Genomic DNA, 15,317 nt, shown 5'->3' on the forward strand with positions numbered 1-15,317 from the left:
AGAAAGTCTGAGAGGCCAGTATTTTTATTAAAAATTGGCCAGTACTTAATCAATAAAAAAATAATTAATCTCACACTATTAAAAATACTAATAATAACTAATTAATAGTTACAAATTACAAAATTTGTTAGATTCCCTAACCCTCCTCATTTATATATTTAAATTTGTACTATCTAAAAATTAAAAAAATTAAATTAAAACTGTGAATTATTACTCATCTCCAAAATATCTGTAGGTACTTGCTAAAAAAAACATTCAGAAGTCAGAACTGAAAAGAGTAGTGATATATGCAAATTAGGATATGTATATATCTTTCAATATGGCATGGCATGACCCATGGTGACGACATAAAAAATGACAAATGAAAAATGATCCCCACACTTGAAAGGAAAACCTTGTTGACACACTGACACACATGTACCAATTATAGGAAGATTCATTCTTCATTCATTAATATCACCCATATTATATATAGTAACAATAGCCCGTGCGCCCATGCCTCATTTCACATACAAATATGTATAGTACTAATTAATTAGTAAATTGATTAAAATTCTTCTAATTTTGCTCCCTACTATATCTCTTGCAATAAAGGTTAAGATTTCGCCGATTGGCATGAATATGTACCGCAATAAAACACCTATCACTATACGTGGCTCATGCAATATATTGTTTGAGAAAATTCCACGAAGCTTCATAGCACTGCACTGCTACGGACATTGGAAACACACCATCTATGTTTATTACAACTATTTTTCCTAATAATAACAAAACATTATTATTATTACTATCACATATTATTATGGTCAATTGGTTAAGAAAAACAAACACTATATTAATTATTCATTTCATAATGCTAACTTTCGCACACATAATATTTAATCTTCACGATATATAATCCCAATAGAGAAAGAGAAACTAACAGCAATAAAGAAACTAAACCTACATATATACGAACCTTATTATATAGTTTTCATTTCATCCGTTCTTCTTCTTATTCTCACTCAAATGCACATTCTAAGTTATTACTCATCACAACAAGGCAATAATAATAATAATACAATGCAACCCTCATCCTCTATGGAAAACAATGATTTGGAGAACAACAATAGCAATAAGGGAGTTTCAAACAACATCAATGGTAGTGGTAGTGGTATTTTTGCAAAGACACCATCAATGGTGGTGAGAAAGAAGTCATCATCAGAAGATTCAATTATTGTCACAAACAATAGCAATGGTCGAATGGAAATGCTTAGGAATTTCGTGACAAATTTGAGAGAGGTCATTCTTGGAACTAAGCTTGCTGTGCTTTTTCCGGCAGTGCCTTTGGCTGTTGCTGCAGATTTGTATAGCTTTGGAAGGGTAAGCACTAGCTAACCATCATTTTTACTACATGGTTCTTATGATTTTCATTTATTTCTTTTTTTCTTTTTTATGTCAAGCCGTTTTATGGTATTGTAATAAATCCAAAATGTCATGTATATCTAATACTTTTTTTTTTTTTTCCTTTTTATTTTGTTACTCCAAGTGTCACTATAAGTTTCCTTCTATTTCGTTTTATTCATAAATTTAGTTATGTATAAGAATTAAAAAACAAAGTTAATATTTAATAATGATACAAAATCATTTATTGGAATGTATTTGTTTATTTGTTAGTATCTGATTAACTAATTTTACTTTATATTATTCCATTAATACTATATGCCTTTTTGTAATTACAATCAATTTATAAGTCTCCTGTTTTAATTTTATAAGGTTAAAATTTTGACTTAAGTTTTTTTCTTTTTTTCAAAAAAACTACTAACTTCTTTCTGTGTCTTTATTAAAAAAAATGTATAAAAAGCCATTTTACACTAATGAAATAGGCAGTTTAGAATAAGTAAAACTAAAAAGTACATATAGTTAATCACATTTATTTTTACTTTTTTCTTTTTTATATATATATAATGTTTAAGTCTGGCATATATCTTACCTGGCCCAAATATGTAAACTAGTATGTTTGTGAGATGATTATCAAGCACTAGTTGTATCATATTATTAAATTTATCCTATTTTATAAAGTGTCTAATTTGATGAAATGACAATATAACATTTCATAACTAAAAATATTTTTAGAAGATAGAAAATCAATTTTTTTTCACATGAAAATTCATAAATAATTTAATAAATTTAATTAAATTATTATTTAATTATTTTTATTTATTAACTTCAGAAGAAAATATCTGTATCGGAGTATTTCTCTATATATTTAAATATGATTTATTTTGAAAACGGTTGTCCTGTCCTATGCAGCCGTGGATATTTGCATTAAGCTTAATCGGACTTGCCCCGCTAGCAGAACGTGTCAGCTTCCTCACTGAGTATGTTTGCCATGACAACTCCTATCTAAGCTATATATTTATTTATAGCGATAATAATTTAGTGATTTATGATTCTTGTTATCGTGTTTCTAACTCCTTTTATTTTTCATTATTCTCATCCAACATGAAGGCAAATTGCCTACTACACTGGTCCAACAGGTACAAACACTTTAATAGTATATATGTTACACAAAGATATTGCATATTTTGAGATAGTTAATGGAAATTTGTGTATTATTAGTTGGAGGGCTTCTGAATGCTACATGTGGAAATGCAACGGAGATGATAATTGCATTATTAGCACTGCGCAAGAACAAAGTGGATGTTGTCAAGTTCTCCCTTTTGGGTTCCATTCTCTCGAACCTTCTTTTGGTTCTTGGTAGTTCACTCCTTTGTGGTGGCTTGGCCAACCTTAAGAGGGAGCAAAGATATGACAGGGTACAATAATAATAATATTTAAATTCTATAATTAAACTTAATTAGTTGTTCTATTTACACAAATTATTATTATTATTATTACAGAAACAAGCAGATGTGAACTCACTGCTATTGTTGCTGGGGTTGCTGTGCCATTTGCTGCCATTACTGTTCAGATACGCATTAGCAGGGGGAAGTTATTCAATTGCCACTTCTACCCTTCAGTTATCAAGAGCAAGCAGTGTTGTCATGCTAATTGCATATCTTGCATATATTGTTTTCCAGTTAAAAACTCATCGAGTAATATTTGATGCACAAGAGGTAGTACAATAATTCAAATTCAAGTTAGTTAGCAAAAGGCCAAAATCAGAAACAACCTTAGCTTGGACTATATATACCACTTTATTAATTATTTGGTGTGGGAATTTCACGTCTACAGGAAGAAGATGATGAAGAAAAGGCCGTTTTAGGATTTTGGAGTTCATTTTCATGGTTGGTTATTATGACATTGGTCATATCTGTGCTGTCCGAATATGTTGTGGGAACAATTGAGGTATATATATATATATATATGATTATTGTGGTAGCTATGAATTTTTTTCTTCAGTACCATGCATGATCAATTAATCCCCTTGTTTGTTTTAAATAGGCTGCTTCAGATTCTTGGGGCATTTCGGTTAGCTTCATTAGCCTAATCTTGCTTCCAATTGTTGGGAACGCTGCTGAACATGCTGGTGCAATCATATTTGCTTTTAAGAACAAGTTGGTATGGTTTAATTTTTGTCAGTTATATACACAAACTATATAGTTTAATAGAAATTTCACTCCGTATCATGCTTGACTTAGATGTATTAACTGATATTTTGAAATAAATTAGTGGGGGCTCATGGTTCAATTAATTATCATGTATGCAGGACATATCTTTGGGCGTTGCTATGGGATCGGCAACTCAAATTTCCATGTTTGTGGTAAGAATGAATTAATAGTAAGAGTTTGTTGTTATTGTTATTCTTTTAATAGAAATATTAACGTGACTTATTTTCTTTAACTATTGGAGTATGAAATCCCGTTATGTAATGTGTAAAACAAATAGTGTGAATATAACTTAGTGTAAAACAGAAAAAGCGTGATGGATCATTATTGAAGTATAGAAAATGTTGAAAAAATTGATCATGAATAGTCGATTTTCATCAGGTTCCATTAAGTGTGATTGTTGCATGGATAATGGGCATTCGAATGGATCTGGACTTCAATCTTCTTGACACAGGGTGTCTTGCTTTGGCAATTCTTGTTACGGCATTTACTTTACAGGTAAAGCTATAAATGCTCTACGCCTTCTATATATTAAAATTAAGAAATTACTACGGTAATTTTTGAAAATTTGAGGGTAAATTATCCCAATTATATATTATATTATTGTATGATGAGTCTATTATGTGTCTTTTTAACATATGAAATAATGAATTCTTTAATTAGTATAATTTTTAGTTAAAGTTTGTACAAAATAAGCTTGTGGAACATTCATAAAATACACTTTTAAGATTCCGGATTTTTTTGAAACTATGCGATAAGTTAACTATTAGAGATTTAGAGTATGATATTCCAAGTTCAAATAAAATGCGTAAAGAAATTTATTTTTACATGTTAAATATGTGTATAATTAGACCTACCATATAATAATACAACACAAGATAATTTCCTCCAATTTCCTGAGGGTACAAGAACCATTGCCGTAATACTATATGGCCAATTTCTGTTTTCTTTTACCTTACAGAAGATTTTTGTTGTATCTCTTGCAGGATGGAACTTCACATTACTTGAAGGGAGTTGTTCTTACCCTATGTTACATTGTAATTGCTGCGTGCTTTTTTGTTCTCAAAACTCCATTTACCGGTAAGTTATAATCCTAACGTATTGCATCTCATATTGCAACTTAAATTTCAGTATGTGCATCTCAATTTAGTTTCTGATTTCTATGTTGAAGGACAATAAATTAGATATGCTGCTGAATATAGAAAATTTGATGTTGGGGAAAATTCCCTAGGAGATCTCCGTTTATTGAATAGAATATCTAATTATGTACTTATCCAATTAGCATGTAAACTATGAAGTGGTTCTTGAATTGACATGGTTTCTCTTATGATGCAGACGACCCTGACATCGAAACTAAAACATCCTATCATGCTGTGGCCTAAATAAAATGGTTTTGTTCCCAGAAGCTAAGCTATGTCACCCTCTTTGCTTGTAACTGAAGCTCCTCACCTGGATTGGAGAATGACACCTTTTCTATGCTTGGTGGAACATAACATATGTGCCTTAGTAGCCGAGGGTTTGAGACTAAACATATTTCAATGCTTTGTATAACTTTTTCTTTGCAATAAGGTTAAATTTACTCTTAGAAAAAGAAATAATAAGGTTAAAGATTTTGGGTCTTCGCATATCCAAACCCCCCTCCTCCCCCCCTTTTTTTTATTTTTTTGTTTCTCCTATTATTCCCTCTGTTTTAATTCCCTAACTACCTTTTCCTTATTTTTAATGGATATTACTTTTTCATGTATTTAATTTATGTGCTTCGCTTTCATGTACTTATATATATATATACTTTACCAAGGAATAAGAATTCCTTTTGAATAGTGAAATTCAAAGTAGTAGTTCAGTGAATAAGGAATGTTGTGTTAATCAATATCAAAATGGTTAAATATTATGTTGGTAAATCTGCAACACTTCTAAGATTATTGGTGTGTACAAATAAATCCTGATGGGTTTATATATTCTAATATTAGCATATCAAGAATGGTGATCGAGGGAGACAGGGTGGAAGCAGTTTCAGGGAGGTTTGTGGAAGCTGCAAGAAATTAAGGTAAAATCATTCACTATATGTATGCTGAATGATTGATTACGGAGTGAATCAGCCTGTCTGAACTATATTTGTATATAATTAGTAACTACCAATCTACTGAAAACTTATTCTAATTGACTGGACACCTGGTAACAGACTGAAAAACAGAAGAACTAACAACTGATCATAGCTAATCATATCAGAAAATCTCTTCATGTAAGTGAACTGTTGGGTATTACAGAATGAACATCCTAACTTTCCTGTTTGTTTATACTTTATACTTTTACAACATTTTAAACTCACTCGATGAGGAAGCTTGTTGACTGAATTTTCTAGGAGCTATTGAACTAAAGACTAACTGTAAATGACTCAAAAGTAAATGTAAATAAAACTACATCTATAAAACTCACTTTATTTAAGGTTATAGTAAATGTACATACCTAAGCCTATACCCTAACCCTCAATTTTGTTTTTTCATAGTTCTAAAACCTATCTAAAACGCTCATCTCCTTTGAAAATTCAAAACTTTGACTGATATGGCAAAAGAGCCGAAGAAGATTAAAATGAATCCAATAAGAACTATCACTGAAAGTCCCACAGATGAAATACCGTTGATTTTATCATCATATCCAAGACTCGCTGATAAGTATCCTTTCACAGTGCCGTTGAATCCGGGTCCCGAAATTGTGGTTCCGACGTCGCCAAGCTGAGATGTGACTATGCCACGTAATGTCCACGAAACCGGGCAGATATAATAGAACCAAATCCACCATCCTGGAATCCTCTGAAACAATAACAAGGGGTCAATAACATCAGAATCCATAAAAGAGAAATGAAAAGTTTCATGGTTTGAACCAGCAGTAAAATTATTTTGCAAGCAAAGGATTACTCACCGATTTTGGCACAAGAAAACCAGAAAGAAGATTCCACAGAGAATAAAATGCTGAGGAAAGAACAGCTGCCAAGTGTTGAGAAGGAGTAAATCCAACGGCCATCATGCCGTAAAAGGTGAAGTAGGTGAAGGTTAAGAACATGAACAAGAGATAGAGAAAAAATTTCGCTGCAATGAAGAAAATATATTCATTGATCAGATGCATATTTTTTTCTCAATGAAGAAAGTATATTCATTTTTGCTTTGCTTCTTTTTTCAGTTACTACGAAATTTCAACACACTTTTTTTTTCCTGTGGAGAGGAGAAGTAGGCCAGATTCATTGTATAGATTGTAAAGGGAGAAATATCTACATACGGTAAGTTGAAATATTACCAGCTGTCCTTTCAAATTCGACCATCAAATATGTGATTATACCAAATAGAATAGTCTGAACAGCAATGTATGGTATCTCTATCAGCCCCTGTCAATGAGATTTAAGTAAAATTTAAAAAACGTTAACATTGGAAATAGTTTCCCGTATTGCAATATATATACCTGAGCGGCAGCGTATGCGATTGGAGAGTACATCCCAGCTGCTTTCTCCCTGTAAAACACTGTTCTTTCTATAGAAACAATGGGCTGCACAGAAGAAGCATTGTTTACCCCGAGAAACAAGCATGCAGAATACAGAGCTCCCATAACCACCATAAGATCCTGAGGAGTTGACCTACAGAATGATTATGATAAGTGTTTGATTATTTGGGTTAGAGGGAATGACCCCGAGAAATTAAATTTTATCAACTCTCATAAGGAGTCATCCTTTGACTAATGGAGAATAATTCTAACTTTTTGTCCCTTTGATTTAGTGTTCGAATTATTGAAAGCATTCTCTTTACAACAAATGAGAACATAGAGGGCAGTTACCTTTTTAAGCCAACTTTCCAAAATACAGTCCCAAATATCAGAGCACTGATTGCGGTGAAGAATAGCCTCATGGCATTATATGGTGGGCTTCTCCAGTACACAAGGTTTTGTTTCCATATGCAATAATAAAATTGGGAGAACAAGTTTTGTGAATATGTGGTGTCAAACTTCAGTGGTTTTGAGCCAGCAGGAGGGTCTCCATTTTGAAGAATCGAAGCTTCCACCTCCCTGGTAAAAATTTAAAAGAAATAAATATTGACAACAACAAAATTGACTAAACAGATTAATCATTCATTTCCAAAATCAATTTTCCTCTCCTAAAGGATAGTGTTTTTCTCCCTAAATATCACCCATCACCAGTCTGTTCTCAAATTGTAATGAAAAGATTATGCAATATCAAAGAAACTATATATTAGAAAAAAACAAGCACCTAAATTGGTCAGAACTTGTATATATGTCTGCAAAATCTGCACCAATTCTTTCTTCGACAGCCGAAGTAGTAACCTCAAGCACCCAAGTAGCTGGATTGTAGCCATCTGGAATGGGGGGAATTCCACTGATTCCCTGCAAAAATCACGGAGGAAAATAATCACAAACCAAAGATATAAACAACACAGCAGAGAAACTTGCATCCTGACTCGTTTCAGAAAAGAGGCTAAAGTGTCATTTCACCTGAAAGTAGTCTATCATTATCTGTGAGCGCACACCAAGCTTTCCCCCATATATTACTCTTCCCCCACGTTTCATAAGAAGTAACTGGGAATCAAGAAAACCAAGTATTAGGCTCATAATAGAAGCTAGTGCATCGCTAATTATTGGAACATTTAACTGACGAAAAAAGCTATAATTGAACTAACTTCATCAAATGCTTCAAATATATCAATACTTGGTTGATGTATGGTGCAAACCACAGTTCTTCCAGTATCAACCGTATTACGAACAGTTCGCATGACAATTGCTGCTGCACGTGCATCTAGTCCAGACGTAGGTTCATCCATAAAAATAATGGAAGGGTTTGCTACAAGCTCTACTGCAATTGTCAATCGCTTTCTCTGCTCTGTTGATAATCCAGAACTGCCAGGCATACCAACCAATGCATGTCTCAAAGTGTCAAGCTCAACAAGTTGCATTACTTGTTCAACAAATTCCTGTAATACCTCAGTGAATCAAAATTTGGAAACAATTCAAACCAATACGGTACATAATGTGTCGTTAAACAACTTACATGTCTTTGACTGATGCTGACTTCCTTTGGCAGGCGTAAAGATGAAGAAAACCATAGGGATTCCTCAATTGTAACTTGAGGAGAATGTATATCATTTTGTTCAACATATCCTGCTATTCTAGCAAATGTCCGTTGCACTTTTGGGTAACCAGATATTTTAATGTCTCCTTCTATCTGCCCTCCAGTTTTCCTGCCGGCAAGTACATCCATTAAAGTGGTCTTTCCAGCCCCACTAGACCCCACAAGTGCTGTAAGGACACCAGGTGAAAAAACTCCGCTCACATTTGACAATAGCTGCAACCGAGTTTCTGGTATGCCTTGCTTTCTAAACACCTATTTGAGAAAAGGGAAAAAAAAAATCCAAACCAGTTAATGGAATAGACTTTTTTCAGTGGAATGTATAAATTAACAAACTAGTTTAGACCTAAAGTACAAATTAACCACCTTCGGCATTTCAACAAAATAATTAACATTGTGGAATGTCATTGTCAGTGGTTGAAATGGAAGAATCATTCCTTTCTTATTACTTTCTTCTCTAATAGTCAATTCATGGACCTGATTCATAGCTGCAAAACCAAGTTATGGATTGTTAGACAATTTTGGTCAATACATGATTAACCCTGCACATTATATTTGGCTCATTACCATCTCTAGAAGAGTTATTTTCTGAATCATCGTCAGAAAGAATAACTGTCCGTGCTTTCTGAAGTGCTGTATTAAAAATAATAAAGACAAAAGGATTAGAGAGAAAGGAAAATGGGGATTATGAGAAGATGGCACAAAGAAAACATTGATGAACAGAAAATAGAATTTTAAAAAGTGGGTCGAAGGAATGACAGTGATAATTATATAGTAACAGAGAATGCATGCTATAAAATGGGAAGAGGAAAAGAGTGTGCGTATGTGTGTACAAAGAGAAAATATATTCAAAACTTACGATTTAGATAGGCCAAGGCCACAGTAACCATATTGTTGAAAAAGATTGCATAGAGTGCCAAAACGCCAACACCAATCCAATACCAGTAACCATCACTTGGTAAGCTGTGTAAACGGAGGATATTGTCACCAACTGTGTTGTGATTAATTGCAGATTTCTGCAAAAATTTACATAATAATTTATAAATATTCTTTAAGCCAATTCCAAATAAGGAGTACTTATATAACGATGAAATCAAAGGCTACTCATTGGTCAGATTGCCTACATTAACATCATCATCATTTAGTAAATTTACCAATTTTAGATACAAAAATCATTGTTGCACCTACACCATCAGCTGAAGATTTTCATACGAATTGATTCTTTGGAATGAAAACCTTCCTAATCAAGAGTCAAGAGTTTATACCAAACAACTAATGATTCGCTTCTGCCATGGTTACAGACTAAAATCAAGTGAGAAGGAGCTGAATGCTGAATATAAAGATCAGTTGTTACAGAAAGAGGAAGAGTTGCATTGCAAAACAAAATACCTCCATCCATCTTGAAGCAGTAAACTCATTAACAGAAATTGCGCGTTGTCCATATGTAAGGGGGGACAACCAGTAACCCCAAATCCACCATGGCTTAATCACACCTGAAGGAATAGCACAACAATCACTAACAGCAATATTTTCAATTTTCTTTGCTAACATTGTGTTGCCACCTACCTTTCGGGATAATAAACCCTCCAAGCAAGAATATAACTAACAGTGCAGCTGATCCAAATGTATTCGCAAGAACCATGTCCCGTGCAATAGAAGCCATCATCCGGAATAGACCTAGTGCCATTTGATGCACTGTAAACAGTAAAATCATATAGCGAAAAAACCTGAAACATTTAACAGAATTCAATGATTACAAGGGTAAGAACCTGCAACTGAAAGATGTAATGAAATTAAGGTACCTTCCCGCAGAAGGGGCAAATCCAACAGTGTAGTATACAACAGCAGACCATATTAAAGCCTCAATAACAGAGTAGGGTACACGGAGAATCCAACTAGAAAGAGACCATGCCCATGCAGGATAGAATAAATTGTCTCTTTGCTTATAAAATACTGGAAGCCGAGTTATCATGAGAGGTAGCTCAGAGAAACCATTAAACATCATGTGAATGAGCCCAAAAAATAGAGCAGAAAGATAAAGGTTTCCGTTAACCTCATCTGTGGGATGTAATCTTGTTCGCAGGAATATTGTGCATGTGACAAATCCAACAAAAGCAACCTTCAAGCGGAAGAGAAACATAAAATAAAACACAGAATTACTGAGAAAATAGACAGGAACAGAAGAAATAAGAACAACAAACATTTAACAAATTACAGAAATCAGAATCCGTAACATCTAAGTTATTACCATTTCAGAGACTCTATCATTTTAAGATTATTAGGTTTTATCCTCAGAGTTCGTCAAGGACAGCTAAGCAGGAAATCTATGTAGTCACCAGCCAAAGTCAATAACAGTCATAGATGTGAAGAAGTGCTCATTTAGTACACTGGCTTCCATTGAGTCTTTATGGGTTTTTCAATGAAAAGTGGAAATATGCACTCTAGAAAGAGATATAGATCAGATCAAGAGATTGTTGAAGGGAAACCTACATGATATGATACCGATACGATTGAATCATGGTAGAATTTTAAGAACAAGAAACCATACGTAAGTTTATATTTCTTTGAACTATTTTCCTTATTTAATAACAGTACTATCCGATAGAAAATCATGTGATGCTTTGGGTTTGGTTTCTTGAACTCTGTGCTGCTACTACAACCATATCATGTAACTTTGAATTGATAAAGAGATTCTATGTTCTGAAAAGAAAAAAGAAGTTCAAACAATCATCTTAAAATACCATATCAAATCAAGATTACCTGGAACGTCCTAAAGATATAAAGAAAACTGTGCCTTTTGATCAAAATAATTTCTCGTGAAAAGCAAGCTTTAAAGAGCTCCCACTTCGACACAGCAAACTGAGATTTAGCCAAAGCTGAAGGATGACATTTTGATTTATCAAACGGATGAGCCTGCATGGATTCCATATAGCTTCCAAATTTGGAATTCCTGAAGGCTTCTGCAATCTCACGAACTGAGACATATTGGTATGGCTTCGAAGGATCAGCCCAATATTGTTCCTGATCCTTTTTAGAGGTCACCTGACAAAAGAAAGATGTTATTAATAAGCAAAAATTTAAGGATGCTATGGCTTCGAAGGATCATAAAAAGTTTTGTTTTAAAATATACTACCTCCTGAAGAAAGTCTGCAACCCCCTTACGTGGTGGAAGTTGAAAACCTATTGACTCAAAAAACTCAAGTACGTCTTCTCTTGGGCCTTGATATACCACGTAACCTTCTGATAGGAGTACCAGATCATCAAACAGGTCAAATGTCTCAGGAGCTGGCTGAAGGAGGGCCATGAGCACGGTAGCCTCCATTTGATGGACAAAATTCCTTATGCATTTTACTATCTGGTATGTGGTAGAGCTATCAAGTCCAGTTGATATTTCATCCATAAATAGTGTTTTTCTTGGACCAACAACCATCTCTCCTAAACGATGCAATGCAACAACTCATTGATTGCGGCTTAAATTGCAGTAATAGTTGAGATACAGTCAAAATATTTCATTCAATTCATCATTAATGGATCATCTAGAAACTCCTAGCCAATCCAGGAACAAATACACCAACTACAAGCACTATTACCAACAAGTATCAGTATGAGATATAACCCAACTTTGCACAATTAAGAATATCTGTATGTATAGCTATCGTTCTACCTGATGTAACTGACTTCCCCTTTTAATTATCTCAATACCTTACACATTATAACCAAATACGGCAACCAAATGCAGTTACTTCCACAAAAAGGGTAAAGACAAACCTGTTGTAACTCTTTTTCTTTGTCCACCTGAGACCCCCCTAATCATTTCGTTACCAACTATGGTCTCTGAACAAATATCAAGACCAAGCACTTTCAAAATGTAATCAGTTATTACACTGTGCTTTTTACCACCAATAGATGATGCCTGTGGAATAAATCGAATTTCACATTCAACATTAGAGAATAGCCTTGAGGCACGTATTATTTTCACACACATTAAAGATGATAACCTTCATAAATGCGTCGATTTCTGGACTAGGTCGTATGTTCCTGTCCTTCTCTAAGCGGCCCAGGTCCTTGGTATAAACTGTAAGAAAAAGATGAAAGAGTTGTCACCACGTATTTAACCTAAGAAATTTTTCTGTCAATAATTTAAATATTTAATTTTACCTGCAAAACCTTCTTTTGCGCCTTGACATCTAGCAGCAAAGTCAAGAGTTTCTCGCACGGTCAGTTCTGCAATATTATTATCTGTTTGGCTAATGTAAGCAGATGTCCGTTTAACATAAAAGTCATTTATATCATAGCCGTTGTATGTTATGCTGCCAGTTTTCTGTAGGACATATAACAAAAAGATAAATCAAAATAGGAGCGCTTTATAAACAAGGGACCGTTAATGAACAATCAAATTGAAACAAGAAACCCAGGTAACATTCCAATTCCCGGAAGCCATTGCTTTTTTCCTTTTACATAATAAGTCTTACAGGTATTGTGGTAATAAGACAGAGATTAGATTATTGACATTGAAAATTAATTTAGAATATCTTTCCTTCCATCTTGAAACTGTTATCCTTTTTGAGCATATACTTCTATGGTTTTTGCTAAGAAATCAATTATTTTAAGTTTTTAACCAATAACTAACAAAATAGCAGATGATGAACAAGATTCAGAGTTTGAGTTGTAATTGTTGGTTGATTTCCATTTTCCCCCCTAATTTTTATATGAATTTGAAGAATCCTTAAGAGTTCAAAATTGTCACTTAAAGCAAAATACAATCTAATTTAAGAGTGTACAAGGAGTTTGAGAACAGTCAGCTACAGTTATTCAGCATAGTACAATACTTCAATAATTAGTCATTAAATATTGTTAAATTAAACTTTACAATATCATTATTGACCACTTATTTCAAAACAGAAAAATGTTATTTATTCTGTGGTGTAAATTTTTTTTTTATCCGCAATATCTACTATTTATTATTTATTCCTTTTTCTTTTATCAAAATAAATTATTAAAACCTTTTTATGGAGTATAAAAAATTTAGTTCATGGAATATTAAAAAAAATATCTCTACGAGTATATACTAAAAAATAGGCAAATAATTAGAAGCCACTATTTTGCTCAATTAACCAATCATACTTGAAATGATTTTCAGTGTAGCACGCAGAATTTTATCAGTCGACATGCTTAGATTTTGCTTTCTTCACTCTTAATTGTGTTAGTAATATTTTGGAAAAGAGAGGTAAGTATCTTCTATACTGCTTTTGTTAGTGATATTTGCACCTTTAGGTTCTTATCAAGCTTGCCCGCTAGAGCCGAAAGTAAAGTGGACTTTCCCGATCCCGGAGGTCCAAGTAGCAAAGTCATCCTACGCAACGAAAGTGGGATACATATTATTAGAACAAAGCACACACATGAAAATACTGAACCCATAGCTACCAAAAAAAAGGAACCCTTGACTCGTGATAACAACGTCATCACGTTCTGTTCCAAATGCCAACTACTAACTATATAGCGCTATTGATATAGGCTTCAGCTTAAGGTTTGAGTTTGGTAACCTAATTAAGGAAGATTGTTAAGAAATTTATTTTTATAAAAAATTATAATAAGGTAAGTATTATTTGAACCTCGATTCAGATTTTTCTGTTTAATCTAAATTAAAAAATATAAATACTTTCTAAATTATTAGCATCTAGCAGTTTTTTATTGACGAAAATCTTCTCATTTTTTTTTATAGAATTATGATCTAAGTGAATGAGATTGTGTGAATCTTATTCTTGTTGCTTTAAAAAAATAGATATAAAGTAGCAAAATGCATAATACATGTTTTAATGGGATTCAAAATTAACCATATTATAGCTTGTCCTATAAAATATTAATTATTTTGTCTGTTAAAACATGTATTTACTATCCATTTCTCAACACTCCATTTCAAAACACGCAAACTAGAAATGGAAAGATTATTGATTGCTAATAAGTTACCTTATTAACTTATTGGCCTGTTAATATCTACCACTTGATCAACATTTTCAACAGGATTATTACCTTAAGTGTCAAGTATTAAGTTTATTACATGCTCTAGAACAATTGCTTTTACGGTAATTCTAAGTAAATAAGAACTTTCAATTAAACATAATTTCAGTACTGTTGGACAAATTCTTGGAGATTCTAGTTATAGAAATGGTAAATGGTAAATGTTATATGAACTATTTTTATATAATCTTTTGAATATATCTTAATTATTTTAGCATTTAAAGTGAAATGTACCTAAATAAAAGTGAAGAATTTGTTTTTTAATATAAAAAAGAAAAATATAATTTTAAAATGTACTAAAAAAAACTCATAAATATCATTTTTCAAACCTGTAATGCTATTTAAGACTCAGTGCATCAGCATTACGGCCAGTATTTTCTTACTTTTGTTGCCATAACGATTTCGATGCAATGGCATGGGTGTGCTTGAAACGGCCAAAAAACATAAATGATTTTATTTGAATTTAAACTGAATTAGATTGAATTTTAACTATTATATAGAAGAAATAAATGGTTATAGCCTTATAGGTACTTATTTCAAAGTACACAGTATAGTTAACATATTTTAAAAATGATAATTTTAGA

General features: G+C 32.9%; 2 protein-coding genes across 2 annotated transcripts in view; one reads left to right on the forward strand and one right to left on the reverse strand.

Moving 5' to 3' along the window:
* On the forward strand, window positions 883–5,334 carry LOC107609576 (vacuolar cation/proton exchanger 3). The gene is made up of 11 exons (XM_016311577.2): window positions 883–1,362; window positions 2,293–2,360; window positions 2,491–2,519; window positions 2,602–2,798; window positions 2,883–3,098; window positions 3,217–3,330; window positions 3,427–3,543; window positions 3,692–3,745; window positions 3,972–4,088; window positions 4,577–4,670; window positions 4,926–5,334. The coding sequence occupies exons 1-11, from the start codon at window positions 1,009–1,011 to the stop codon at window positions 4,970–4,972; spliced, it is 1,407 nt and encodes a 468-aa protein (XP_016167063.1). The 5' UTR covers window positions 883–1,008; the 3' UTR covers window positions 4,973–5,334.
* The window catches only part of LOC107609734 (ABC transporter G family member 31), an 11,195-nt gene continuing 1,876 nt past the window's right edge, over window positions 5,999–15,317 (reverse strand). Inside the window, exons 4-24 of the mRNA XM_016311755.2 lie at window positions 13,984–14,068; window positions 12,874–13,036; window positions 12,714–12,790; window positions 12,484–12,628; window positions 11,849–12,150; window positions 11,476–11,757; window positions 10,518–10,834; window positions 10,282–10,442; window positions 10,105–10,208; window positions 9,575–9,731; window positions 9,283–9,348; window positions 9,082–9,203; window positions 8,638–8,970; window positions 8,270–8,560; window positions 8,085–8,168; window positions 7,843–7,976; window positions 7,413–7,640; window positions 7,044–7,215; window positions 6,882–6,969; window positions 6,510–6,676; window positions 5,999–6,400 (exon numbers count right to left, since the gene is read on the reverse strand). Coding sequence (XP_016167241.1) covers window positions 6,119–6,400; window positions 6,510–6,676; window positions 6,882–6,969; window positions 7,044–7,215; window positions 7,413–7,640; window positions 7,843–7,976; window positions 8,085–8,168; window positions 8,270–8,560; window positions 8,638–8,970; window positions 9,082–9,203; window positions 9,283–9,348; window positions 9,575–9,731; window positions 10,105–10,208; window positions 10,282–10,442; window positions 10,518–10,834; window positions 11,476–11,757; window positions 11,849–12,150; window positions 12,484–12,628; window positions 12,714–12,790; window positions 12,874–13,036; window positions 13,984–14,068 — 3,760 coding nt within the window. The 3' untranslated portion in view covers window positions 5,999–6,118. The remainder of the gene's footprint in view (window positions 6,401–6,509; window positions 6,677–6,881; window positions 6,970–7,043; window positions 7,216–7,412; window positions 7,641–7,842; window positions 7,977–8,084; window positions 8,169–8,269; window positions 8,561–8,637; window positions 8,971–9,081; window positions 9,204–9,282; window positions 9,349–9,574; window positions 9,732–10,104; window positions 10,209–10,281; window positions 10,443–10,517; window positions 10,835–11,475; window positions 11,758–11,848; window positions 12,151–12,483; window positions 12,629–12,713; window positions 12,791–12,873; window positions 13,037–13,983; window positions 14,069–15,317) is intronic.

Source organism: Arachis ipaensis, chromosome B07 (genome assembly GCF_000816755.2).
Source record: "Arachis ipaensis cultivar K30076 chromosome B07, Araip1.1, whole genome shotgun sequence".
In the NCBI taxonomy this organism is placed as follows: Eukaryota; Viridiplantae; Streptophyta; class Magnoliopsida; order Fabales; family Fabaceae; genus Arachis; species Arachis ipaensis.

Bases quoted from the DNA above. Each gene is read 5' to 3' on its own strand.
- LOC107609576 (XM_016311577.2), top strand. From the start codon at position 1,009: ATGCACATTCTAAGTTATTACTCATCACAACAAGGCAATAATAATAAT. The intron at 2,361-2,490 runs GTATGTTTGCCA...TCCAACATGAAG, and splicing joins CGTGTCAGCTTCCTCACTGA to GCAAATTGCCTACTACACTG. The intron at 2,520-2,601 runs GTACAAACACTT...GTGTATTATTAG, and splicing joins CTACTACACTGGTCCAACAG to TTGGAGGGCTTCTGAATGCT.